Below are 26,597 nucleotides of genomic sequence, written 5' to 3'. Positions count from 1 at the left end.
CTAGTGGCAGGGATAAGAATTTGAGAAAGAAAACTTTCTTTTCATCAAAATGTCTGAGCCCTACTTCCTGCCTTCACCGTGTGGGTTCACTCTTGGGCTTCTCCTATGCCAGGAGGGGAGCTCCCCTTCTTCCCCTAGGTAGAGAGAAGAGCAATGGGACTGACTAGGTCATCTCCTAAAGGAATTACACTTCCTTCTCCATAGGCAAAGGCCTCACATCCCTGGATGTGTAGGATAATAGCTAAGGAGGTGAGACAGGAGGAGAAGTAGACAGCTTTAGTTGCTCACCATATCCTCCTCTGACACACATCTGTGCAAGTGTTGATCATGAGTCATGGAATGGGGGGCAGGGAATGATATTCTAGTACGTGTGTGTGTGACTTCACGTGTTAGCTGAGTGTGGGTGATCACAGTCTGATGTGCCTGTGCATGGACCTGCGTATTGATGTTTCTAATGGAAGTCAGTGTCTTTCTGCACATGGGTCTGTGAGTTCTGTATATGCCTGTGCGCCCCCAGAGCTGTCTTTCTGCTGCTTTGCCCCACTTCCATATGTTGACCCTGGAAGTCGAAGACCAGAATAGATACCCGGATGCTGGGCCAAGCCAGGAAACATTGGGCTAAATCACTTAGGACATTGGGTTAATCCTACAGTGTTGTTTTTGGGTGATTCGGGAGACATGAATCTTTGGGACAGAAAATTAACCTTGTGACTGCTGGTCCTGGAATAGCCTGGACAGGACTGAGTCACCCCAGTAGCTACTGAAGGAGGAACTGTTTCTCAAACTCCTAGAGGGTCATCCCAGGGAACATACCCACCCCCTATAGTATTCTTCAACCAGGCAGATAATCCAAACGGAGAGATGACTGTTTCTCTAACTTAATGACTATGTTAGGGGCTGGGGAAGAGTGAGATAAAAAGATGTCCCTCACTGAGCCTTGAAGGAACTGTTTCTGCACCAAAGAGGGAGAAATACTGAGGGAGGTGAGGTCATAGGGAGGAAGGGTGCTGCCTGTCAAGCTCAGCTGCCCCGGGATCACTGCGTAAGCCATATACATAGCTAATGTCACCACCGGTTAATAGAGTACAGGAAATCCACTGAGAATTTAACCTATCACACACTGTCCTGTCTTCTCCATTCGCTTATTCCCTATTCTATAATCTGCCATGTCTGCGTTTCTGAAGGGAGAGATATAAGTATGAGGGAATAAGCTGCTTCCTTCCCTCGAGGTAATACTGGCTGGTTTTGGCAATTCTGTGCCTAAGGGATGATCAGCTGGAAGTTGTCAAAGAGGATCTGGGTACGGGGCTGATGACGATGACCAAAGTTGTAAGGACTTCATTAGTCGCTGACCCAGGAAGCTGATCGTCTCCTTTCCCACGGTGCACTAAGGTTCTGGTTCTTGATGTGAGTACACAATAGAGTCACCTGGGGAGCCTCACTCCATGACCAATTAATGACATCAGAATTTCTGGGGATAGCGCCTTGGCATCAGTATTTTAAAATACAACTGAGAACTGGTTGTATCATGTAGCCAGGCTTGCAAAACACTGAAATTATGCTACCCCTCCGTATGGAAACATGAACCCAGAAGAATCAACCAGGCACCTCAATATTGAAGGAGGGATAGAAAGGGAGACTATGTCTCCTTTATCCATATGAGATGCTGGGTGAACTGTCCACCATGTTCAGTGGACATGTCTGAAAACAGAGTGGACCAATTAGATTTTCTCGTTCAGCAGTTTTAAGTCATCCAGTGGTGGATGACTGACCTGAAAGTTAGGATAAGTTGGGGCGTGGTGGTCTTTATACGGGTTTATGGTCCTGAAGGTTTATCAGGTAGAGAGACTCAGAGGAAGTTGGTCAGGAAAGGGAAGAGGGTGAAAGAGTAGCTGGAGGAGCAAAAGAGTGACGTGGGGGATGTAGGGAGGGAAGGATGGCTAGCCCTCAGAGATGCCTGATTTCTCACCTTGCTGAGGTCTTTTCCTAGATTGCATTGCAACCAGAAGAACCGTAACTAGGACTCTGATTTAGAACCTGAAGTGGGAAAGATGCCATTTCCTGTCATGTCTTCAAGCCTGGCATATACCTGTCCTCTATCTCAAATGCACTTCCTTTCCCTCTCTGTCACTCACACTTACTTCTTTTTAAAGAACAGTTTGAATATCACTTCTGCCGGGCTCCCTCAGAACAAGTTACAACCCTCTCTTTACTCACCTTTGCTCACCCAGGATTTTGCTCATATCTTTATTCCTTTCCACATTAAATTATAATTTTCTGTTTACCTGTCTTCTTTACTCGATTTTGAGCTCTTCAAGGATAGAGGTTATGTCTGATTTATATTTTTCACCAGTATCTAATGTAGTTCTTGGCATATAGAGTTGCTGAATAGAAGCTTGCTAATTGAATACATTCTTAAAGATCAAATGGGCCTGAGTTTGTTAAACTTTCTGTTTTCTCATAAACGCGGAAAAGCATTGATCAACCTAAAGTCTTCCCGGAATTCTAGATCTGAAGCTTGCGAGTGAATTTCCCCATAGTTTCTTATTTAAAATATCTACTAAAAACCCTTAGCAGAAAATGGTCCTCATCTGTCTTTAAACATAATGCTTTCACAAAAAATTTAAAAGAGAACTAAGACATAAAAATAATAAGATTAGTTTTTAATCAACAAGGTCCTACTATATAGCACAGGGAACTATGTTTACTATCCTATGATAAACCATAATGAAAAAGAATATAAAAAAGAATGTATATATATGTATAACTGAATTACTTTGCTGTAGAGCAGAAATTAACACAACATTGTAAAACAACTATATACTTCAATAAAAAATTTAAAAAAATAATATTTATTAGGCTGAACCTGTTTTGTTCTTTAATGGCAGTATGCCTTTACAAATTAATTATCCAAACAATTAAAATGAGCCAGTTAACATACTGCCCCAAACATGGGAAACTTGCCAACTTAATGGTTTCTATAGTGACACAGTGACTCGAATTACATCAGTGGTTGTGTAAATACTTGACACCTGGAACCAAAATGGAACTATATTTTGCATACCTATCTGAGCCAATTGTGTGATACCTATGAGTATATCTGGAACTCTGCGGATAGCGTATAAACCTCATAGAAGTATATTTTTTTGGCTGTGACCCTTCATTTATGACTTTGGATGCATTCAATAAAGAGTTATAGGTCTTGTGTTACGGTCCACTACTGGCAAGTCAGCCTCTAATGAGCTGAACCAACTGAATTGAACCAACTGAATATGAACCAACTAATGAGCTCCAACTGAATTAAGAGTATTTTTTAAAATTTAAAACGTTTTCACCTATTAACAAAGTATATCCTTTACCCTCATTTCTCATTCCCATTTTCCTCACCTTTCCTACCAGCAAGCAATTTAATCTGCTCAGTTTCTATTTTCTATGTGTGTTCTTGGAAAACATATAATCATGCTTTGTGTGCAGATGTTTTTATTTATTCTTAAAAATTTTTTATTTTGAAATAACAGTAGATTCACAAGAATTTATAAGAAATAATACAGAAGGATCCCATCTACTCTTAACCCAGTTTCGCCCAATGGTAACATCTTAAAAAACCATACAGTAACCGCCCCCCCAACCCCTGCGTACAGTTTTGCTTTCTATGATTTGTTACCCATGGCCTATTTGGTTGACATGTTGGTCTAAAATATTAAGTGGAAAATTCCAGAAATAAACAATTTATAAGTTTTAAATTATGCATTGTTCTGAGTAGGGTGAGCAAATTTTGCTCCATCTGACAAGATGTGAACCATCCCTTTGTCCAACACATCACGCCTGTTAGTCATTTAGTAGGTGACCTGGTTATCAGATCAACTGTTGTGGTATTACAGTGCTGTGTTCAACCCTTATAATGTAACCCTTGTGCTGTAACCCTTATTTTATTCAATAATGGCTATAGCTTTTTACCTTCCCACCAGCAATGTATGGGTGATCCAGTTTCACCACATCCTCACCAGCATATAGTGTTGTCACTATTTTTATTTTAGGTATTCTGATAAGTAAATGTATGATGGGTTATATCTGATTGTGATTCCATTTTCCCAGTGGCTAATGATGTTGAACATCTTTTCATGTGCTTTTTGTTCTATCTTTATATCCTTTTTGATTAAATGCCTTTTCTTGTCTTTTGCTAGCTCTCTAATTGGATTTTTTGTATTTCTAATGTTGGGTTTGAGAGCTCTTTATATATTCTAGATATAGCCTTTTTTTGATGTTTAGTTTGCAAATATTTTTTCTAGTCTAGAGTTTGATTTTTCATCCTCTTAACAGATTAGTTTCCAGAGTAAAATTATAAATTTCGATGAAGTCCAATTTATCCAATTTTCTCTTTATGGATTTTGCTTTCCATTGTCAAGTTTGAAGCCTCTTTATGCCTAGCCCTAGCTCCTGAAAAAATTTTCTCCTATACTTTTTTTCTATGAGTTTTATAGTTTTATGTTTTATATTTGTCTATGATCCATTTTGAGTAAATTTTCGTACAAGGTATGGGACTTGGGTCAGGGTTCTAAAGGTTTTTTGTTTTTGTTTTTTTTAAATTTATGAATGTCTAATTTCTCCAGCACTATTAGTTGAAAAAGCTATCTTTCCTTCATTAAATTGCTTTTGCACCTTTGTGAAAAATCGGTTGGACATATTTGTGTGGATCTATTTCTGGGTTATCTGTTCTGTTCCATTTATCTGTGTGTCTACCTGAATGCCAATACCACATAGTCTTGATTATTGTAACTATATAACAAGTCTTGAAATTGGGTAGAACATTTCCTGCCACTTTATTCTTTTCCAGAATTGTTTGCGCTTTTCTAATTCCTTTTCATTTCCATGTAAATTTTAGAATAATCTTGTTGATATCTATAAAAAATCTTGCTGGAAATTTGATAAGAGTTGTGCTAAATCTGTATACCAATTTGAGAAGAATTGACATGTTTACTATGCTGAGACTTCCCATCCACTCACATGCCTGTCTTTCTGTTTGTTTAGATCTTTTGATTCTTTTCATCAGTATTATGTGGTTTTCAGCATACAATTCCTATATGTATTTTGTTAGATTTACACCTATGTATTTTACTTTTTTAAGAAATTGTACATGGTATTAGATTTTAAATTTCAGTATCTTCTATGTGTTCACTGCTAGCATATAAAATATAATTGATATTTGCATGTTTATCTTGTATCCTGCAACCTCTGAACTCACTTTTTAGTTCTAGGTGGGCTTTGGGGGGAGATTTCTTAAGAGTTGTACATAGACAAATATGTCATTTGCAAGTAAGAGCATTTTAATTTATTCATTTATGACATAAATGCCTTTTATTGCCTTTTTGTATTGGTTAGAACTTGTATTTGGTGCTATGTTGAATAAGAGTAATGAGAGCAGACATCTGTGCCTTATTCTCAGTCTTAAGGGCAAAGCATTCAGTCTTTCACCATTAAACACAATGTTAGCTACAGGTTTTTTTCCTGCAGATGCACTTTATCAGGTTGAGGTAGTTTCCCCTCTGTTTCTATTTTTTTGAGAGTTCTTATTATAAATGAGTGTTGAATTTGTCAAATGCTTTTTTCTGCACTGGTTGATGTAATTTTTCTTTTTTAGCTTGTTAATGCGGTAGGTTACATTGATTTTTGAATATTGAATCTCTCTGATATCACTGGAATAATCCCCACTTGGTCATTTTGATAATTCCTTTTACATATTGCTCAATTCTCTTTGCTAATATTTTGTTAGGGATTTTTGAGTATATGTTCATGAAGGATATTAATTTATGGTTTTCTTGCACTGTCTTTACCTGGTTTTAGTATTAGGGTAATATTAGCTTCCTAGAGTGCATTGAGACATATCCCCTTTCCATCTACTTTCTGAATGAGGCTGTATAGAACTGATATTAATTCTTCTCTAAATTTTTGGTAGAATTATCCAGTTAAACCATCTGGGCCTGAAAGTTTCTTTTTGGAGAGTTTTAAAATTATGACTTCAACTTCCTTAATAGTAATTGGGTATTCAGAATTCACACCTATTTTATATTGTGTGAGTTGTGCTAGTTTGGAAGAGGTCTATCTTGTATAAATTGTCAAATTTATGTGTGTAGAGTTGTTCGTAGTATTTTCTTATTATCCTTGTAAGTCTTCAGTGTCCATAGTGATATCTCTTGCTTCGTTCCTAATACTGGTAATTATGTCTTCTCTTTTTATTGTCTGCATTTTTAGAAATTTGCCAATTTTATTGATGTTTTCAAAGAACCAGATCTTCTTTTCATTGATGTTCTCTACTGCTTTTCTGTTTTCAATTTTATTTATTTATGCTTTTGGTTTATTATTTCATTTCTTCTTTTGCTTTGGGTTTATTTTACTTTTCTTTTTCTAGGTTCTTTTTTTGTTTTTTCCATCATGCTACTCAGAACCACACACAATATAAAACTTAGGAGTCTATTCAAGTCGTGTGCTCATTTTTTTTTTTTTACTTCTTTATTAGAGTATAATTGCTTTACAATGGTGTGTTAGTTTCTGCTTTATAAGAAAGTGAATCAGTTATACATATACATATGTTCCCATATCTCTTCCCTCTTGCGTCTCCCTCCCTCCCATCCTCCCTATCCCACCCCTCCAGGCGGTCACAAAGCACGGAGCTGATCTCCCTGTGCTCATTTTTAATTGTCTTGTCTATTTGTTGTTGAGCTTTAGGAGTTCTTTATTCTGGAAATGAAACTTTTAGTTTTTTCTTTTTTTTTTCAAAAAACATTTTTCTTTTAATTGGGGTATAGTTGTTTTACAATGTTGTGCTAGTTTCTACTGTGCAGCGAAGTGAAGTGGAGTTCCCTGTGCTATACAGCAGGTTCTTTTTTTATGTTCTTAAGGTGGGAGCTTAGATGATTGATTTAGGACTTTTTCTCTTTTCTGGTGTATACATTTTAGTATAAATTTCCCTTAGCTATAAATTTCCCTTTCAGCACTGCTTTATCTGTGTCCACAGCTCTGTTCATTTTTTTTCTGTCCATTTTCTTTTTTGTTCTGTTTTCCAGTTCACTGCTTCGTTCCTCTGTTGCCTCCATTCTGCTGATGAGCTCATCTGCTGAGCTTTTTATTTTGGTTTCTTTATTTTTTTATGTCTAAAAAAACCTAATTGTTAAATAAATACTAATTAAATGAACAAATTGTTAATTTTAATGAAATAAATGCAATATCTATACATATTAAATTATTTCAGCAATATTAAAATAATAAGTAGAAATAAATACTGTTTTATTTAGAAATTAAAATATTTTTTTTCTAAAATAGTAAATTTCTAATATGTCCATTGAGTTCTTCTGTAGTGTTTTCCAGGTTGATTTTTTTGGTCAGGGAGCTAGCATCAGTTCTCGTTCTTTTTCATAGAAAAAGGAAGCTAAATCAGAAACATAATCATAATAGAACAATATTCTGTAACAGTGCCCTGTTTCTACTAGCATCTTTGCTAGTAGAAACAGGAGGACTTTAAGAAAGATAAGATTATATTTAGAGATGCAGTTGCAACACCATAGCTATCAGCAAAAGATTCTTCCGATAGCTGTCCTCTACTATTCATGCTAAAGAATTAACATAGGGCTACTTCCCAAAAGGATAGAGGAGCTTTCAGAGAAGGCGAAGTTCAAAGGTATATTACATAATAGGCTAGATGATGCTCTAGTAACAAACGTAATAGAAATAGGAGTGGATTAACACACCCAGAGTCTCTCACTATGCAAAATCTACCATGAGTCCAGGGCAGCTATCTTCTGTACGGATATGGCTCAAGATTCTAGGTGCCTTTCTTGTGCATCTCAATACAATTACATGTTTCCTTAGTTAATGTGGTTGGGGAATAGAACATGGAGTCTCTTAAACGTGTGCACCATGATTGAGTCACGGCATTTCTATTGATATGTGCCTGGTCCAAGCAAGTCGCAAGACCACGCTCAAATTCAGGAGTGTGAGAAGAGAGAGAGGGAAACAGAGAAAAAGAGACAGAGAAAGAAAACCCTACTGTATGTAATGCACCTTGTTAGGTAATTGTATACGTATTACAGTGCAAATTACTTTTAATGTATGCAGCATTCTTGTGGTGCGTTTATTTTCTCCACTTCTACAGAGAAGGGAATGGAGGCTCAAAGAGGTTGCCTAAATTGTGAAGTCAGGATTTGACTTTGTAAAGCCACCCAGGGCTCTCCGACTTTAACACTCATGCTTTTTAACATTTACAGTGATAAATAACCTATAATGCTCAATCCAACATTCTCTCTGCTAATTCTAATTAGGTTGAGCATCATGGAATAGGTGAGGCGTGAACGTTAATCACACTAGATGGAGGCAGTACAGTATAGTAGAAGAGTTCAATTTAACAAATTTTTAGTCAGCGCCTTCTATGTACGAGTTACCAGGAAAGATCATAATTAAGAGAGATGTAACCTAATGGACACCACTTGGCATATAATACAGTAGAAATTTTCACAGAGTGCCATGCAGACATTCAAAGATTCATTTAGTGCAATAAGTGGAGGTGGAGTCGGTGCTTTCTTCTTGGAAAAGATGATGTCTGAGTTTAGTCTTTTAAATTTGATTATCTCTGCTACTTTGGGGCTAATTTCATTCATTATATTCTCCTTTATCACTCCTCCCTGTAACCTGTTGCTCTCCCAGACATCAGCGAAGACTTGGGCTTCTGGCTGGGAATTATCTTTCTCACCCCCTGTTATGCCATCATTCCAGGTAATGAGTATGTCTGTGGATAATCCATTCAACACCTTGGCCTCTAGTGATCTTCTCAACCCCATTGACTTCTTCCTGAACTCCACTCCAATGACTTGCTTTCCTCGTTGTCATTAAGAACTCAGAACTGTGGGTATTTAAGTTACAGATCAAGTCTATAAATTATAATTCTATCAGTTAGCTGGGCCATTCAGATTGTGTCCTCTTCCACCATTCTCTAACTCCACAGTTCATTATTTCTAACCAGGCACCTGAAAGATAGAGGGACTACAGGGTTTTGTGAGGCAGGCTGAAGCTTGGGGGTATGGCCCCTACAGATGCATCATTTTATTTAGAGGTAGCAGCAAGAAAGATGAGGAAGTTGATAAGAAATTTAGTCTATAATCTGTAGTAGCTGTGGCAGAGTTTCAACGCTACTTCTTTACTGTAACATCTTCTGAGTTGCTTTCCTAGTCCAACCAAAAATGGTTCTCGATCTGGCTAGGTGAACTGTCAAAAGAATACGAAATAAATCATCAAAGAATGAGGAATAATAAACAGGCATTCCAAATTTCATGAAAGGAAAAAATTTGCTAAAACAGTGTGTACGTTTCTTCTTTAATTTATACCACACCTCCCCAGAGAAGAATGGGGTGAAGTTTCCAAAAAAAGTCTTAGGGCTAAATAAACTTAAAACTGAACTGAAAACATATTCTGTTTTTTAATACAACACTTGTAATTAAGCAAAACTGAAGAACAGTAAATTGAACCTAGAAAAAAGAGTGTCCTATGTTGAAAGTTGGAAAAAATAGATTAATAAACAGAGAATGAGGACAGAGATGGGAAATTTCCTGGTTCTCTGAAGAGATCTTCTATGCATGTGTACAGGGCTGTGGGATGATTTCTCAGACCTGGCATTTTGAATTTGGTTCAAAAGCTATGATTTTCCAAAATGGTGACTCTCATTTTCTTTGGGTAGATGGATAACAGGCAATTTTTATTTCTATCTTTTGGTAATCAGAAGAAAAAAGCACAAATTATTTCTAAAAGAAACTGTTTTTCTTTTCTCTTGTTAGACACCATGACTACCATTACTCTTATGCATCTTGGTCTTGACTTGGGTAGTTTGGACACATAGAAAGGAGGTAGAGAAAAGGAGTGCTATCTGAGCTCAGAAATTGGGACAAAAGAAGACCTGTTGTGATGTGAGCATGAGAAAGAATGCCTGAGGACTGTAAGAGGTGAAAGGCAAGGTGAGGAAGTGGGAAATTCCTAAGTTAAAAAAAATCACTGCTATATTTAAAAAGGATAACAAACAAGGACCTACTGTATAGCGCAGGGAACTATGCTCAATGTTATGTGGCAGCCTGGATGGGAGGGGAGTCTGGGGGAGAACGTATACATGTATATGTATGGCTGAGTCGCTTTGCTGTGCCCCTGAAACTATCACAACATTGTTAATCGGCTATACTCCAATATAAAATAAAAAGTTTAAAAAAAAGGTGTGTTCCATCTCAGAGGAGATCATTGCTTCCACTTATTTCTTTAGATTCTAAGTCCGCACAAAGTGAGAGTAATTAGTCTCGTGAGAGACAGAGCATAGATATTGTACCCATTTATGGGCCCATCTCCACCATCCCCCAAGCCCCCCAGATTCCTAAGGGAATTCTCAACCATACACTTGTTACTGGACGAGTTTCATTTGCTCGATGTGCAGCAAGTCAAATGCTGAGACACCGAGGTTTGCAGCAGAGAAAGGGTTTATTCACGAGGTAGCCAAGTGAGAAGACAGGAGAACAAATCTCAAATCTTCCTCCCCGAAGGTGAGGGGCTCGTGATATTTATGGGCTAGAGCTGAGGCATGGAGAATGTGGGGAAGAGTGATTAGAAATAAGAAAAATTTGAGATAATGGAAACCGAGCTAAGGGCTCACGTGCCCGTGGCACAGAGAGCTGCAGTCTTGACAGCAGGAGTTTGCAGCAAAGTAAGGATTTTATTGCAGGGCGCCAAGTGAGGGAGTGGGAGGCTCAGATCCACTCCGTTCTGGTCTTTGTGTCAAGGGTTTTAAAGGGGAAGAACAAAAAAGCTAGTGATCAGTCATCTTCTTGTGCTATTTCTTCATCTGTTACGTGTTTTTGGTCTACTGGTCCATGACCTGAGGTCTGACCCTACTTAATCTGTGAAGGTAACCTGACTCTGAAAGATAACTCAGAACAGCACATAAACAGGGATGCTTATCAGAAAGCTGTGTCTCAAGACACCTGACATTCATTACTCCTTACGGATTAGGCAAACGTGATCAAACAGGCACGGGCTAGGACAAAAGGGAACAAAAGAGGAACGACAGGAACAAGAGTATAAATCCAAGCATTGGCTTTAATTATAAACTAGTCCTAGGACTCAGTTTCATAATAGTCGTTCTGTGCAGGTGCAACTAAGCTACAGGATTCTTCACGGTGTGCATGTTTAGAAAATGGTGGCATTAGCATGTTCTGAGTGTGGAATTGTTGGCCCTCTAAAGTCAAAAGGTCACCGAGACGGGCACCCACGCATGCCCAGTTGGAGGCTCAGTGGTTCCAACCAGCTTCAACCGGCCAAACTTGAACTGGACGCAGCTGACTCCAAGTTCCTGGAAAACAACTTGGACAAACAGCTTATTGTTTAGGCTACATGATGCTTGAAGGACATGCCAGGCTTTTGTAGCAGCAGTTAAAGCGAGCTTGATCAGTGAAGGCAGGTTCCAGCTCATTATTTATTAAGCAAGTTACAGTTTAATGGATCTGATAACTACCCTTTGGTTTCACATTCACCCACCTACCAAGTATTCCCCTCCAAGGAGGCCAGAAAGTGACCAAACTCTCCTTGAGTGGGCCCAAATTCAAGATTCTCTTCCAGGCAGAGTTTTCACCCCATCAGCTTTGGGACATTTTTCTATTGCCTATACAGTAGGAAGAGGGATGACATCAGAGGGTGATATTCTTTTTCTAAAACAAATATCCTGTAATTCCTGACTGTCTCCGTTTCTCTTATTTACGGTTTATCTAACCATCCACCAACCCCCAGGAAGTGCAACAAGCTCAGAATCTGCTCGCAGGCAAAACAGCTTAAGGCAACTGCAAGCAGAGATTACATACAGTTGAGATTAATTACAGGTGCCTCATCTTTACTAAGTGTAAGCTTGAAGAGGCAGACAATCACTGGTGGACTCCCTGATTTCATTCTTCCTTTAGCATGGTTTGGGGTCATTTTTTTAAGTCAGGAAATCACTCACACTCAGGAAGAGCTTGTTTACCTGTTAATGTTATTTCTCTCTCTGTTGCTTTCACTCTCTTTTTTTCTAGCCTTCTCCTCCTCCTCCCAAATCTATGAGAAAAATACGTTTTTCCTGCTGGAGCTGCAAATCCATCCATAAGCTTTGCCCTCAGACTTTTCCTTGGATTTTTTTTTTTTTTTTTTTTGCGGTACACGGGCCTCTCACTGTTGCGGCCTCTCCCGTTGCGGAGCACAGGCTCCGGACGCGCAGGCTCAGCGGCCATGGCTCACGGGCCCAGCCGCTCCGCGGCATGTGGGATCTTCCCGGACCGGGGCACGAACCCATGTCCCCTGCATCGGCAGGCGGACTCTCAACCACTGCGCCACCAGGGAAGCCCTTTTCCTTGGATTTTTGAGCAGCATCTCTTCAGAATCTGGGCACTCAGAACAGTTACTTACATTTGATTTGCCAAATGTCTTGCCTTAGCATGAAGCAGAATCTCTTTGGTAGTATTTCTTCATCTATCCTCTTGTTCTATCTTTGATATTTTTCTTGTGGGATGATTATCGCAGCACCTCCACTTTATTCAGCTCTTCTTGTGTTCCTTGTGATGACTTTCTAAACCCAGTTTCTTTAAACATTCCCCACTCCCGCAATTTCTCCACCTCACCTCATTCTCTCTCTACCACCATTTCTTTAGCCTCAGATGGATCACTCACAGCTTCTAGATACAAGCAAAATATGTTACAAAATTGCTTATAAATGATTTGGGGGGGGAGGGGGAAGGGTAAGCTGGGATGAAGTGAGAGAGTGGCATGGACATATATACACTACCAAATGTAAAACAGAGAGCTAGTGGGAAGCAGCCGCATAGCACAGGGAGATCAGCTCGGTGCTTTGTATCCACCTAGAGGGGTGGGGTAGGGAGGGTGGGAGGGAGACGCAAGAGGGAGGAGATATGGGGATATATGTATGTGTATAGCTGATTCACTTTGTTATAAAGCAGAAACTAACACACCATTGTAAAGCAATTATGCTCCAATAAAGGTGTTAAAAAATATAAAGAAAAAAATGATTTGGGGCTTCAAAACCCTCTCCATTTTTGTTACACTTTATCATTTGAACATTAAAGTGATGATAGTTGTGCCCATGACCATATTTAAGTGCTCATGAACTTAATGAGGTATTTGAAGCTCCAGCATGAAAAACGTATTTTTCCCATAGGTTGGGCAAAAGGATGAGAATTGTAGAAAACGACAGATATCTCACAGAAGCATGGCCGTCATATTTCCTTTAAATTCTGCCTTCAGATCTTATCTTCCAGAGCTTAGACAAATGTTCATGGGACTCTATCCTGGAATCAGACTTTGAGATAGATGTACTGTGTTTTTCCCCCCTAGAATTCTTATGTAAATTTATTATGAAAGTAGATGTTCACCAAGCTTGGACTGTTTCTCCCACAGATCTATGGGGAACGTACTCTGTAAACCAGATCTTTGGATGGGTAGAGCTATTCTATGTCAGGTTATGGGGAGTTAAAGAGCAAAAAGGGTGATTAGGGGACCAAGAGAAGATAAGCCAAATGGAAACAGAAGGTTTTTTTTGTTTTTTTGTTTTTTTTTTTTGCGATACGCGGGCCTCTCACAGCTGCAGCGTCCCCCGTCGTGGAGCCCAGGCTCCAGACGCACAGGCCCAGCGGCCGTGGCTCACGGGCCCAGCCGCTCCGCGGCATGTGGGATCTTCCCGGACCGGGGCACGAACCCATGTCCCCTGCATCGGCAGGCGGACTCTCAACCACTGCGCCACCAGGGAAGCCCTTTTCCTTGGATTTTTGAGCAGCATCTCTTCAGAATCTGGGCACTCAGAACAGTTACTTACATTTGATTTGCCAAATGTCTTGCCTTAGCATGAAGCAGAATCTCTTTGGTAGTATTTCTTCATCTATCCTCTTGTTCTATCTTTGATATTTTTCTTGTGGGATGATTATCGCAGCACCTCCACTTTATTCAGCTCTTCTTGTGTTCCTTGTGATGACTTTCTAAACCCAGTTTCTTTAAACATTCCCCACTCCCGCAATTTCTCCACCTCACCTCATTCTCTCTCTACCACCATTTCTTTAGCCTCAGATGGATCACTCACAGCTTCTAGATACAAGCAAAATATGTTACAAAATTGCTTATAAATGATTTGGGGGGGGAGGGGGAAGGGTAAGCTGGGATGAAGTGAGAGAGTGGCATGGACATATATACACTACCAAATGTAAAACAGAGAGCTAGTGGGAAGCAGCCGCATAGCACAGGGAGATCAGCTCGGTGCTTTGTATCCACCTAGAGGGGTGGGGTAGGGAGGGTGGGAGGGAGACGCAAGAGGGAGGAGATATGGGGATATATGTATGTGTATAGCTGATTCACTTTGTTATAAAGCAGAAACTAACACACCATTGTAAAGCAATTATGCTCCAATAAAGGTGTTAAAAAATATAAAGAAAAAAATGATTTGGGGCTTCAAAACCCTCTCCATTTTTGTTACACTTTATCATTTGAACATTAAAGTGATGATAGTTGTGCCCATGACCATATTTAAGTGCTCATGAACTTAATGAGGTATTTGCAGCTCCAGCATGAAAAACGTATTTTTCCCATAGGTTGGGCAAAAGGATGAGAATTGTAGAAAACGACAGATACCTCACAGAAGCATAGCTGTCATATTTCCTTTAAATTCTGCCTTCAGATCTTATCTTCCAGAGCTTAGACAAATGTTCATGGGACTCTATCCTGGAATCAGCCTTTGAGATAGATGTACTGTGTTTTTCCCCCCCAGAATTCTTATGTAAATTTATTATGAAAGTAGATGTTCACCAAGCTTGGACTGTTTCTCCCACAGATCTATGGGGAACGTACTCTGTAAACCAGATCTTTGGATGGGTAGAGCTATTCTATGTCAGGTTATGGGGAGTTAAAGAGCAAAAAGGGTGATTAGGGGACCAAGAGAAGATAAGCCAAATGGAAACAGAAGGTTTTTTTTGTTTTTTTGTTTTTTTTTTTTGCGATACGCGGGCCTCTCACAGCTGCAGCGTCCCCCGTCGTGGAGCCCAGGCTCCAGACGCACAGGCCCAGCGGCCGTGGCTCACGGTCCCAGCCGCTCCGCGGCATGCGGGACCCTCCCGGACCGGGGCACGAACCCGCGTCCCCCTCATCGGCAGGCAGACTCTCAACCACTGTACCACCAGGGAAGCCCCAACAGAAGAGTTTTGAATAGAGGATGGAGAATGAAGAATAAAAGGCAAGAGTGGGAAGTCTTGCCTGGAATTCTAATTCTCAACAGTGGACTCCAAAGTACGATTCCAAATGAGAAATCAACAATTTCATCATTACCTGCAACTCAGAGCTGTCTCATTTGAGGCATAGGATGGGATATTAGGGGTAACCAAACAGTATCTTCTGGATATATGTAAAAACCTAATAGTGGAAAAACAGGAGGTTCCTTTTTGGTTCTTCCAGGAAAGTCCAAGGAATCCTGGAATAAGAGAAGTGTATCACCAGGGATGTAATTGAGGAAAGTTGGAGAAAGAAAATAAGTCCAGTGCAAGTTAAGTACCAGGATTGAAAACTACCCTGATTTTGTGATGAAATGGAATAGGAAATCCTAAACGACTTCTCAGTAGCTCTTCCCATATATGAGGGTGGGGCTGAGGGTGGTCTCCAGTCTTTGGTTGCAGGGTAGCAAAAACACAGAGAAGCCTTCCCGTTGGCATGACTCATGATCTCGCCTTCACTCTGCACCATGTGTTATCTTTCCATCGTGGCCTTAACAGCCATCATATCTACCCATTTCCCTTCATAAAATGCTGTTAGACACCCCCCCACACTTGGTTGCCTGGTCTCAGGGAAGTGTAATCCTGCTTCTCCTTAGCTATGCTTCTGATTTCTAACACTTGGGAAGTTAGGGAGTAGGTGGTGTGTTCTTTTCACAATGTGTAATCTTAGGCGCCTGTTCCTTCTTACTGGGCTCCACCTGCATAGCAATTAGCCCAAGTAATAGAAGTTAACACACTGCTCGGGTGACAGAAGGACTTTAGCTGCGTGTGAGGAGACTTGGTGACAGAGTAAGCTTAGCTTAGTTACTGAATCCAATGAGACACGTTTCTGGCCTTTCCTGTGTTCATCTCATCACATCTTTAGTGTGATGTTTTCTTCCCTTTCTACCTCTACTGATGAATTCCACCAAAAAAGACACCCCTACTCTCAAACTATTTCTAGCTGATCTATCAGCTGATGTATCTGGTTACATTATGCATTCCAGGATTTTTTTAATGTTATTTAATTTTGTTCTTTCTTCTTTGAACATAGAGTCAAGCAGCTTTGGATGGAAACCAAAAATGCTCCACCCTTACTATGCCCAATGTTTCTCAACATGGCTTTACTTGATTACATTTATGAGATGTATACTTTTTTTTAATCACAGGCATCATCACTTTTCAGTTTTCCATGTTCTCCTTTTATTATCTTCCCATTAAAATACTTAAATAATTGCACAGACAAAACTGAACTGTTACGTGGCACGGGATGCTGTATGAGATAACTTGAAATGTTCATAGATCTGCAGATCTATGAACTTGGCAATGTTAAAGGTGAGTTAGGTATGAGTGTGGGCAAGGTCATGTCTACAAAAGTCTAAAGTACACAAATCAAAGATCACTTGTTCTCTGCTCTTTGGGGTTCAAACCCAGGTGCTACCACCTAGATGCATCCTAGAGTAACGGCTTCCTTTGTACCATCAGCGAGGAAATGAAGACGCCAATAACAGCTGCTTCACGGGGTTGTTTAGTGACTCAGATGAGACAGTGCCTGTGGGAAGCACATGATAAAGGTGTTATTGCTGTGAGAGAGATCAGGAACAAGGAAGAAGAAGTATGTAATTCCCCGGATCCTTAGGCAGTAGAGGTGATGCGTGTCCTTGGGTTGGTGAAGTCAGGGAAGCTGGTCTTGCTGATAAAGAAGTACAAGATGCCTTTGGTTTGGGTTTTCACAAGGATGGAATTCTACCTCTATTAAAATGTGTCTTCGCAATATTTTTTCATTTCTTCATAAACTTATGTGATATACAAAATTATAAATAGTACATGTGTGCATGTATAATTACTATTTCATAATTGTAAGCACGTCCTCAATGTCTCACTCTGGTTTCAGTTGATACCTTTTCTCTGCTAAGCATGACCATGATCCCTTCATCATGGATTCCTCTCCTCCCAGTACCAACTCAGACATTTGCATTTAGGACTCATGCCCCCTGCTTAAGTGGGCAAACTGAAGCCCTGGGAGAAGATGCTCCGAAGATCGTTCTTGGGCAGGAGAGTAAACCTCCCCGATATCTTGATGCTCAGGTCCTGGTGATTCCTTTTTTTCTAAAAGAGATGTTTTTAGTACTTCAGCATCTCTCTCTTTCCCAGTTTATAAGAAGAGAAGACAGTTGGATCCAGTTTTTCCCTCTGGGTTGACCAGAGGTGAAGAGATTTCTTAGCTCATTGTCTTTGCTCCTGAGTTGTCTGCGTCTAAAGCAACTGGTGCCCATTGCTTTGCCCCTCCTCCCTCTCTGCCTCGCCCCAGAGCCCAGATCGCAGGGCTGTTGGGCTGCTCTGAGCCCCGTGCCCAGAGGGGACAGCAGAGGGAGAGAGAGCGGTCACAGCTCCCCGGGAGGCCCCTGTGGTCTCGCAGTTGCCTGCCTGCACCCTGGAGCTCACATCTCCCAAACTGAGGATGCTCCCAAGTCCCCAGGGGAGGCAGCTGCTCCTTCAGACCTGCTGTCGTGCTGTATTCAAGCCTGCTGGAGCACAGCGTCAGCACTGAGGAGAGCTGGACGCTTCCACTTTTCCCAGTGCGTTTTGGGTTCAGATCTTCCAGCCAGGAGTGCCTGGATAGCAGGACGAAGGGAGTACAGAGAAAGGGGCCCGAGCAGGGTGAGTTGTCTCCACCCTGGTGTTGTGTTGATTCTGTCTACTCTGGTCTGCCCCACAGGTCCCGGGTTTGGCAACTGCACCCGCAGGAAGCGTGAGAGGGACCTCTTTGCTCCTTTCAACCTATTGCACTTGCGCTGTTGTCCACCGGGTGCGACTGCCACGGCCGAATCCTGCATCTGGACTTGGGCGGCGGATGGGACCTTACATGGGTGAGTCCCTTGCCTTCCCCCCCAGTCTCTGTCATGCCCCTTTCATTGCCTTCATAGCACTTGGTCATAGTTTGTCATTTTAAAACTTCTCTATTGTCTGTTTTCCCAATTTGCCTGTAAGTTCTGGGTCTGTTTTGTTCACCACTGTATTCCTAGAGCGCTGGTAGTACCAAACGCTGTCAGCCATATTTTCCTGAATGAATGAGTGAAGCGTGAATACGATGAATGATTCGAGTTGTCTTTGTCTTCTTGCCGCCTGTGCTATTGCTGATTTGGGGGCAGCCGTGAAGCTCATGGCGACAAGACTCCATTCCCTGCATTGGTCTCATCTTGCCCCCCCTCTTGGGGAGGAGCTAAAGGTCTTTGTGCCATCCCACCCCATCTGCTCCTTCCTTAGAGACCTGGGTTCAGGGCACGCTCAGCCTAGATTCCTTCCTGATGCGTCTCTGGCCTCTCTTCGAGTCTTCGCAGACCTTTCGCTGCCTGACACGTCGTCCTCTTGCATCATTCTTCGCTCCAGTTCTTGCTGCCGGCCGGTCTGCTTGCCCCAGTTTGCTGTTTCCCTCTGTGTCCTCCCTCTGTCACCGCCCCTTGTAAAGGCCAGTGAACCATAAGGGAATATTCAGGTCCATACTCTGTCCATCCCTCTGTCCCATTCTTCATCCCCACTTTTTCATTCTCTTGAGAAGCTTGACATGTCCCAAGACACTGATGATCAGAATCATCGCTACAAAAAACCGTGGTGGTGGTACCGTCACCCCCGTCTGCATTCCCAGTTATGTTTTTTTTTTAAGAGTCATTTTCTGGGGTAGGAAGAGAAGCCAAAACGCATAGGAATAACTCAGCCAGGAGAACTGAGAAGACTGATGTGGAGAGAGAAAGATGTGTAACAAGGAGGGGTCTTTCAGATGGCTTCCAAGTCTCTAGAGGATTATTGTGTGGACACAACGGCTTTTTATACCTGCTATTTGACATCTTAACAGAAATCTGACCTATAAAACCTACAGCATGAATGACTTGAATGAGAGGAACAGGATCTCTTACCAGTGAGAATGCTCACCAGGAATGAGTAAGGGAAACTGAGGACACATCGGGGACCCCAGACTGTCGAGTATAGGCAGTGTGTGGCCTGGTGCAAAGCACGCACTAAATGGCCAACCAAGGCCTTGAGCAGCCTGCCTTGTAATGTCTCAGGCGACGCCTGGCCTGGTTTGATGGGACACCTCATTATCTCCTGACTGAAGTTGAGTTTGCCTGGGTCACGGGGTGCAGGACTCCTGGGCCCGAGAGAGGTTTTGTTCTGTAGCAAGGGCTTCCACAGAGCCTACACCGAGGAAACTCTGGTCTGCAGAAGACCCCGACGCAGAGAAAAGTTGATTCTACATTCAACTTAAACTTCACCCATGTTAATTTGGCAGTATCGTAAACAAAAACCTGGAATGTAGAATTACTCAACAAGTCCCCCACCGCCCGCGCTCCGCCCACCCCAGAGCCTCGCCCTCCACCACGATGAGCAAACGAGTGGCAGCGAGGGCATGAAATTTAAATTCCACTCAGGGGAGGAAGTGCTGTGCTTCGAGCCTGACCCCACCAAGGCGCGAGTGCTGGATGGCTGCCAAGATGGTCGATGTTATCGTTGGGAAAGATGAAAAAGGCAGAACGATCCCGGAATATCTGATCCATTTTAATGTTGGAACAGAAGCTGGGATAGATGGGCAGCTGAAGATCATGTCCTTCGTGACACCGATGAAAATCAGAGATTGCAGCGTAAATTGGCAAGAAAAGCTGTAGCTCGCCTGAGAAGCACAGGAAGAGAGAGGAAGGGCTGCAGGCTGCCTGGTGTGGACTCTCTTAAAAAGCCTCCCTGCTGAAGAAAAGATGAAAATGTTGAAAACTCAGGCAGCAGTTCCTCTGATGACAGTAGTGAAGAAAAAGATGAAGAAATAAGTGAAGAAAGTGATATTGAAGAAAAGACTGAAGTGAAGGAAGAACCAGAGCTGCACGCAAAAAAGGAAATGGAAGAAAGAACAAAACTATAGAAACCCCTGAAGTTCTGAAGAAGAAGCTTGAGGACGATCGTTACTATATCAACAGGAGGAAACGGTTAGTGAAACTTCCGTGCCAGACCAACATCATTAACTATTTTGGAATCGTACGTGAAGCATTTTGCTATCAGTGCAGCCTTTTCAGCCAACGAGAGGCCGCGTCACCATTATGCTATGCCACACGCCAACATGAATGTGCAATATATCCCAGCAGAAAAGAACGTTGACCTTTGTAAGGAGATTGTAGATGGATTAAGAATAACCTTTGAGGGGCTTCCCTGGTGGTGCAGTGGTTAAGAATCCGCCTGCCAATGCAGGGGACATGGGTTCGAGCCCTGGTCCGGGAAGATCCCACATGCCACGGAACAACTAAGCCCGTGCGCCACAACTACTGAGCCCGCGCTCCGCAACAAGAGAAGCCACCGCAGTGAGAAGCCTGCGCACTGCAATGAAGAGTAGCCCCCACTCACAGCGACTAGAGAAAGCCCGCGTGCGGCAACGAAGACCCAACACAGCCAGAAATCAATAAATAAAATAAATAAATTAATTAAAAAAATATATATTTAAAAAAACAAAACAAAAAAGAATAACCTCCGATTACACTCTCCCGTTGGTTTTGCTCTATCCATATGAACAAGTTCAGTAATAAAAAGGTGACTTCGTCCAAATTTTTTCTTCCGATTCAGGAAATTACCACAAACACTAATGGGAACCAGGACGATGTCTCTCCGAGCCCACCTTTGTTGAATCCATCCACACCACAGTCCACAGAGAGTCAGCGAACCACAGGCGAACCGGCCACCCCCAAAAGGCGCAAAGCCGAGCCGGAAGCCTTGCAGTCTCGGAGGCGGTCCACACGCCACTTTGCCAATCGCGACAGGCTGAGAGCAGCGCCTCGCCTCAGCCCAAGCGCCGGCAGCAGGACATGTCTGCCAGCATGCCCAGGCTGTGCCTGCACCTGGAAGAGAAGACACCTGTTCGCAGCAGATCATCCTCCTCACCTGGAAGAGAAGACACCTGTTCGCAGCAGATCATCCTCACCTGGAAGAGAAGACACCTGTTCGCAGCAGATCATCCTCACCTGTTCCTCTGACCCCGCGCAAGGAAGGGAGTGCGGTGTTTGCTGGCTTTGAAGGCGGAAGAACTAATGAAATAAATGAGGTCCTCTCCTGGAAACTTGTACCCGACAGTTACCCCCCAGGGGACCAGCCGCCCCCACCCTCTTACGTTTATGGGGCACAACCCTTGCTGCGATCGTTTGTGAAACTGCCAGAAATCCTTGGAAAGATGTCCTCTTCTGAGAAGAATCTGAAGGCTTTACTGAAGCACTTTGATCGCTTTCTGAGGTTTTTAGCAGAATACCATGATGACTTTTTCGCAGAGTCTGCCTATGTTGCTGCCTGTGAGGCGCACGACAGCACGAAGAACCCCAGGGCGATTTATTAAGGCTTTGATGATTCTGGAAGAACAGCTTCTCTATCTGGCTTTGCGCTCTCGGTTCCCAGTAAAGAACTAGGGAGTTGGTGGGCCTTCCTTAGAGGCAGAGCCAATGCGACACCCCCTTTGGGGCAGGTGTGGCAGAGGTGGGCCCGTTTGTTTGAGCTGCTTACCTACCGTAGTTATTTCTGTTAAGGATTACTTCCTAGGTGCCTGAACGGCCTCCAGCATCTGACCCTTGCCACGGTACCTGTCATCTGTGACGGTGGGAAAAGAGCAGTTGTGTTCACAGTGAAATGTTCACCGAAGTGTGTGTAGGTTGGGCTGTCTCAGTAGACGGAGTTACTTGTTAGCAATAACCGCATTTTTTAGTTATTTGTTAGCATTAAACAAAATTGTTTTGCAAACCGTTTTCATTCTTGTGATGAGCTGAGCAATAAAACATCAGTTGTGCTTGGAAACTGAAAAGTCGTCCCAGAATATTTTAGAGGGAGTGGATATTGATGGCAAAAGAAAATTTGCAGCTGTACGTGTGCTTGTTACAGTTCCTTTCCTATAAAACCTTATTTTTGGTGATTTAAATAAAGCATTGCCTGAACGTTAAAAAAAAAAAAAATTACTCGACAAGTACAGTGGGTCCTAAAACGTACTCCAGGGGGCTTGTCCCGAACCGTTGGCTCCAGTTTGCCGAGTTGGAGTCTGGGGGGGCCGTGGCTCAGAGTCTTGAATGAACGTGAAGGGACAGGCACGCATCGTGAACAAACAGGGGGCACCAGTCATCGACGCTGAGAGGGGATGTGAGACCGTAACCAGGGAGAGGAAAGTCTAAGGGTGAAAAGTCCAGAAGACAGGAGAGAGGTTGGCAGGAGGAAGACAAGATGGGTTGGGGTGAGGGTATAAATAGGAGGTCCGTTTGGAAAGGACGCTGGCTAGTGTGAGGTGGAGTGAAGCCTGCTGCACAGAATGCAGTATTCCTGACTCCAGGGTCATCCCTGAATTAACTCTTTCACCTCTGATTTCAGGACTTCAGATGTTTTAGAACGTTGAACCTCCGGATGCGATGTCATGGAAACCTATCGGGTAAGAAAGATACTGCTTTCTGGGTGGCAGTGATGGTGAATGAAACATAAAATGGGCCCATGCGTTGAATTCCTCATTATTGCTCATGCATCTGTAACACCCACAGGATGAGACACACATCAGTATGGGGCCGGGTAGGGTGAGATCACAATCGGAGAAGTGGTAAGTGGAGGGCCAGCAGCCCCCTGAAAGCCTGATGGTCGTGGATTCCCCGTGAGTGACAGAGCACTCAGGGCTGGACCTCTGACTGGTTCCACAGTAATGGCTGAGACCCAAGTTAGATCCTTTCTTTGAGGAAAGGGACACCCTCCCTGTTTCCTCCCCATCACTGTCTCTTACTCATCACTGATGGTCAACAGCCCATCATGGGAATTTATTCTTTAGTACATTCCTTTATTCACCATTTATTAAATACTCCCCCTGTTTGCAGACCTAAGCAATAGACTTTGAATCCTGTGTTCAGAGATCGGTGTGGCGCTGTTTGAAAACTGGGAAGATTTCACGTTTGGCATTTTAATGACTATAAATGAGTAGGTATCGGAGTTAGAAGACTCTGGGTTCAAATCCCAGCTGTACATTTATTAACTATGTGACCTGGGGTGGAGATCCTTAAACATCTTGAGTCTCGGTTTTTATCACCTGTGATACGGAGATGGCAACCTTCACAGTTGTTTTGCGGTGTAGGAACCAGTACGTGGTGGGCATTCAGTGAATGAGGTCTAACCATTCACAGCCCCTGATCTACAAGGCTGTAATCAAAAATGCTTTGACAACTGAAAGTTCTTTTCTAATTTTGGGTCAAACTAACTAGGTAGTGAAACCTGATCTGAACTTACTTGAGGCCATTTATTGCCTTTATTTATTCCATTTAGTGTGCATATTCGTGTATTTTGCTGCAGAAATAGTAGCGTATTTGATTACAGGGTGTACCCAGACCCTTCTGGGATTGGATTCTGAAACACATCTGGTCTCATCCTATCTTTCTGATAAGAAATTGTCAGGCCATGCTTGCCCCCTTACCAGCTATTAAAGTCTGTAATGCACACATTCAAATAATCATGAAAGAAAACGTGAGTTTCCATTTGGCAAGACTTGACTTCTCAGGATTAGGAAAGAAAACCCAACAGATGTACTCATGCATTTGTTTAACCAAAATTTATGAAGTCCTTACTCTTTGTAAGACACGTTGCAGTGGGGTGTTGTGAGGGCTATAAAGATGAAAAGAGAGGCCTGCCACTGAGAAATGAGGAATCTAGTGTTTGGGACGAGACTGGCACAAGAAAAATTATCACGCAAGGCGGAACATGCTAACTTCCCTCGTTGAGAATTCCCGACAGGACAAGTTCACATCTGGATAGAGGATGAAGCTTCATAAAGGAGAGACATTGAAGTGTGGGTAAGAATCTTCCAGGCAGAGATGGCAGGACAGGGTATTCTGAGCATAGGGAAGAGTAAGGAAAGGGTGTGCAAGCAGAGGGTGGATTTAATATTTGGAGAATAGCGAGTGGTCCAGCTTGGTGGAAGCACAAATCATGCAGTAAGAAGGAGGTGAATGTTAGGCTGGAGGGGTAGATGGGTGGAGCTGTAGAAAGCTGGGATTACCAGGGAGAGTTTGTGCTTGATTTATAGACAAGGGAGGGAATAGATGTTGTTTAAAAACATTTTTTTTCTGATACTGAAATAATATGTGTTCAAATAAAAAGAATTTGAAAAACAAGCTATATATACATATGAAAACATTTAAATGCCTATAATCCACACCTAGAGATAGCCATTGTTAATATTTTTTTTGTTTTAACATCTTTTTTGGAGTATAATTGCTTTACAATGTTGTGTTAGTTTCTGCTGTATAACAAAGTGAATCAGCTATACATATACATATATCCCCATATCCCCTCATTGTTAATATTTTAAAATGTGTCCTTGTAGTCTTTTTCTGTATGAAGGTAGATGACGTTGAAAGTAATGTATAAATGGAATAACATTGCCTCAGATTATTAAAAAAAAACAGCCTATGGACATAATACTTTAGAAAAATAAATATAACAGCAGGATATGGATAGGTTGGATCCAATACAGAAATGTACAAATACATATACAGAAATGTACAAATAAGAAAACCATTAAGAATGCTGTTGTGATGATTAAGAGGAAGTGAATCCTTGAACCTAATTGGTGGCTATGAAAAAAGGAAGGGGACAGGATGAGAAAAAGTATATTTCTAAGGATAACAATTCCAAGTGGTTTAGAAGAAAGAAGGAGAACTCAGAAATACCTCCCAGGGACTTCCCTGGTGGCACAGTAGTTAAGAATTCATCTGCCAATGCAGGGAACACAGGTTCAACTCCTGGCCCAGGAAGATCCCACATGCCGCGGAGCACTAAGCCCGTGCGCCACAACTACTGAGCCTGTGTGCCTAGAGCCCGTGCTCTACAACAAGAGAAGCCACTGCAGTGAGAAGCTCGCATACTGCAACGAAGAGTAGCCCCCGCTCGCCACAACTAGAGAAAGCCTGTGCGCAGCAACGAAGACCCAACACAGCCAAAAATAAATAAAATAAATTTAGAAAAACAAAGCAAAGCAACAACAAAAAAAGAAATACCTCCCAGGTTTCAAGCCTGGATAACTGGGGGTTTGGGAGGCCATGAACAGGATATTGACTTTGGGGGAGGAGAGGATTATGTGTGTAGTTTTTACACATGTTGAGTATGTGGTAGTGTGAGATGTGGGCTGAGAACAAAAAGGCAGAGTCTCTTTTACATTTTCAGGATTGCTCTCGTTAAGGGAGAAGGTGAGTTTTCTGAAGGAGAGACTAGAGAGAGGAAAGAAGGATGAGAAGAGAGATGCGGGGACATTCGTATTTAGAAAACAGTGGAAAGACAAGGAGCTAGAGAAGGAGCCAGCCAAAAAATACCTCGAGAGTTATTGGACAATTAAGAGTAGAGTGTCTCTACGGTCAGGGGTGTACGCTATTTCAAAAATGTGTGATTCGGGCTTCCCTGGTGGCGCAGTGGTTGAGAGTCCGCCTGCCGATGCAGGGGACACGGGTTCGTGCCCCAGTCCGGGAGGATCCCACATGCCGCGGAGCGGCTGGGCCCGTGAGTCATGGCCGCTGGGCCTGCGCGTCCGGAGCCTGTGCTCCGCAGCGGGAGAGGCCACAACAATGAGAGGCCTGCGTGCCGCAAAAAAAAAAAAAGAAAAGATAATCCAAATGAAGCTGTTAGCACAGGGTCTGGTATGTACTAAGAACTCAGTAAATGGAGCTCTTATTATGAAACGTGCTGTTAAAATCTCTCCTCCCTGGTCCTGCTCTACGGTTTTGTTCACATTCCTTTACGTTTCTTTGTGTGCAGATTTGGGGGGGGGGGTGTTCTTTTCCTAGGGACTGGCTTCAGAGTCTAGGATGGGATTCTGAAAGCGGGAGATTCTTGGAGAAGAGCAGAGAGGCCTGGCATCCTCAAAACAGAAATAACAATGTGCCTTTTGTCGGGACCCCCATGTGGGATTGCTCCTGGAGTAGAGACAGCGGTCACACCCAGGCTGCCCACTACGCCCTCCTGGCCCCAGACCTCTTGCCTTTAAAGAGAAATGACTCTCTGGGGGCCACTTTCTCAATCCCCGTATACAGCAAGGTCATGAGGGCCCCATGCCTAGAAAGAAGGGCATGCGATTCATTCTTTATTTTTTTTCTTTTTTTCAATCCTTCCTATGCACTCAGGGAAGAGGGGAGAGCTGGATCATTGACCCCAGACTTGCTACCGTCGTCTTCTCAAGGGCTAGCACTCCGCTTCTCCCACAGAACCTTAGATGCGTGGCCCAGAGGGAGGGCCCTCTGAGGTTGGGTTTCCGGGAAGCCGCCTGGTCAGGAGGTTGCC

The 26,597-nt window shown here is 42.6% G+C and overlaps 1 protein-coding gene and 1 pseudogene across 3 annotated transcripts in view; both read left to right on the top strand.

Moving 5' to 3' along the window:
• Window positions 1–26,597, top strand: part of LOC307191863 (uncharacterized protein) — a 145,123-nt gene that overhangs the window by 63,042 nt on the left and 55,484 nt on the right. For both annotated transcript variants that reach the window (XR_013829867.1, XM_079932111.1), the window contains exons 2-3: window positions 18,010–18,160; window positions 22,665–22,722. Coding sequence is in view for 1 of the 2 variants with exons in the window: in XM_079932111.1 (XP_079788237.1) it covers window positions 18,010–18,160; window positions 22,665–22,689 (176 nt within the window). In the remaining variant the exon portion in view is untranslated. The remainder of the gene's footprint in view (window positions 1–18,009; window positions 18,161–22,664; window positions 22,723–26,597) is intronic.
• On the top strand, window positions 20,176–21,651 carry LOC307191350 (MSL complex subunit 3-like; annotated as a pseudogene). Its single transcript has 3 exons — window positions 20,176–20,486; window positions 20,791–21,192; window positions 21,276–21,651. The product of its transcript is annotated as an MSL complex subunit 3-like (transcript).

Source organism: Stenella coeruleoalba (genome assembly GCF_951394435.1).
Source record: "Stenella coeruleoalba genome assembly, chromosome: 9".
Classification (NCBI taxonomy): Eukaryota; Metazoa; Chordata; class Mammalia; order Artiodactyla; family Delphinidae; genus Stenella; species Stenella coeruleoalba.
This window is presented reverse-complemented; position numbering and strand designations above follow the sequence as displayed.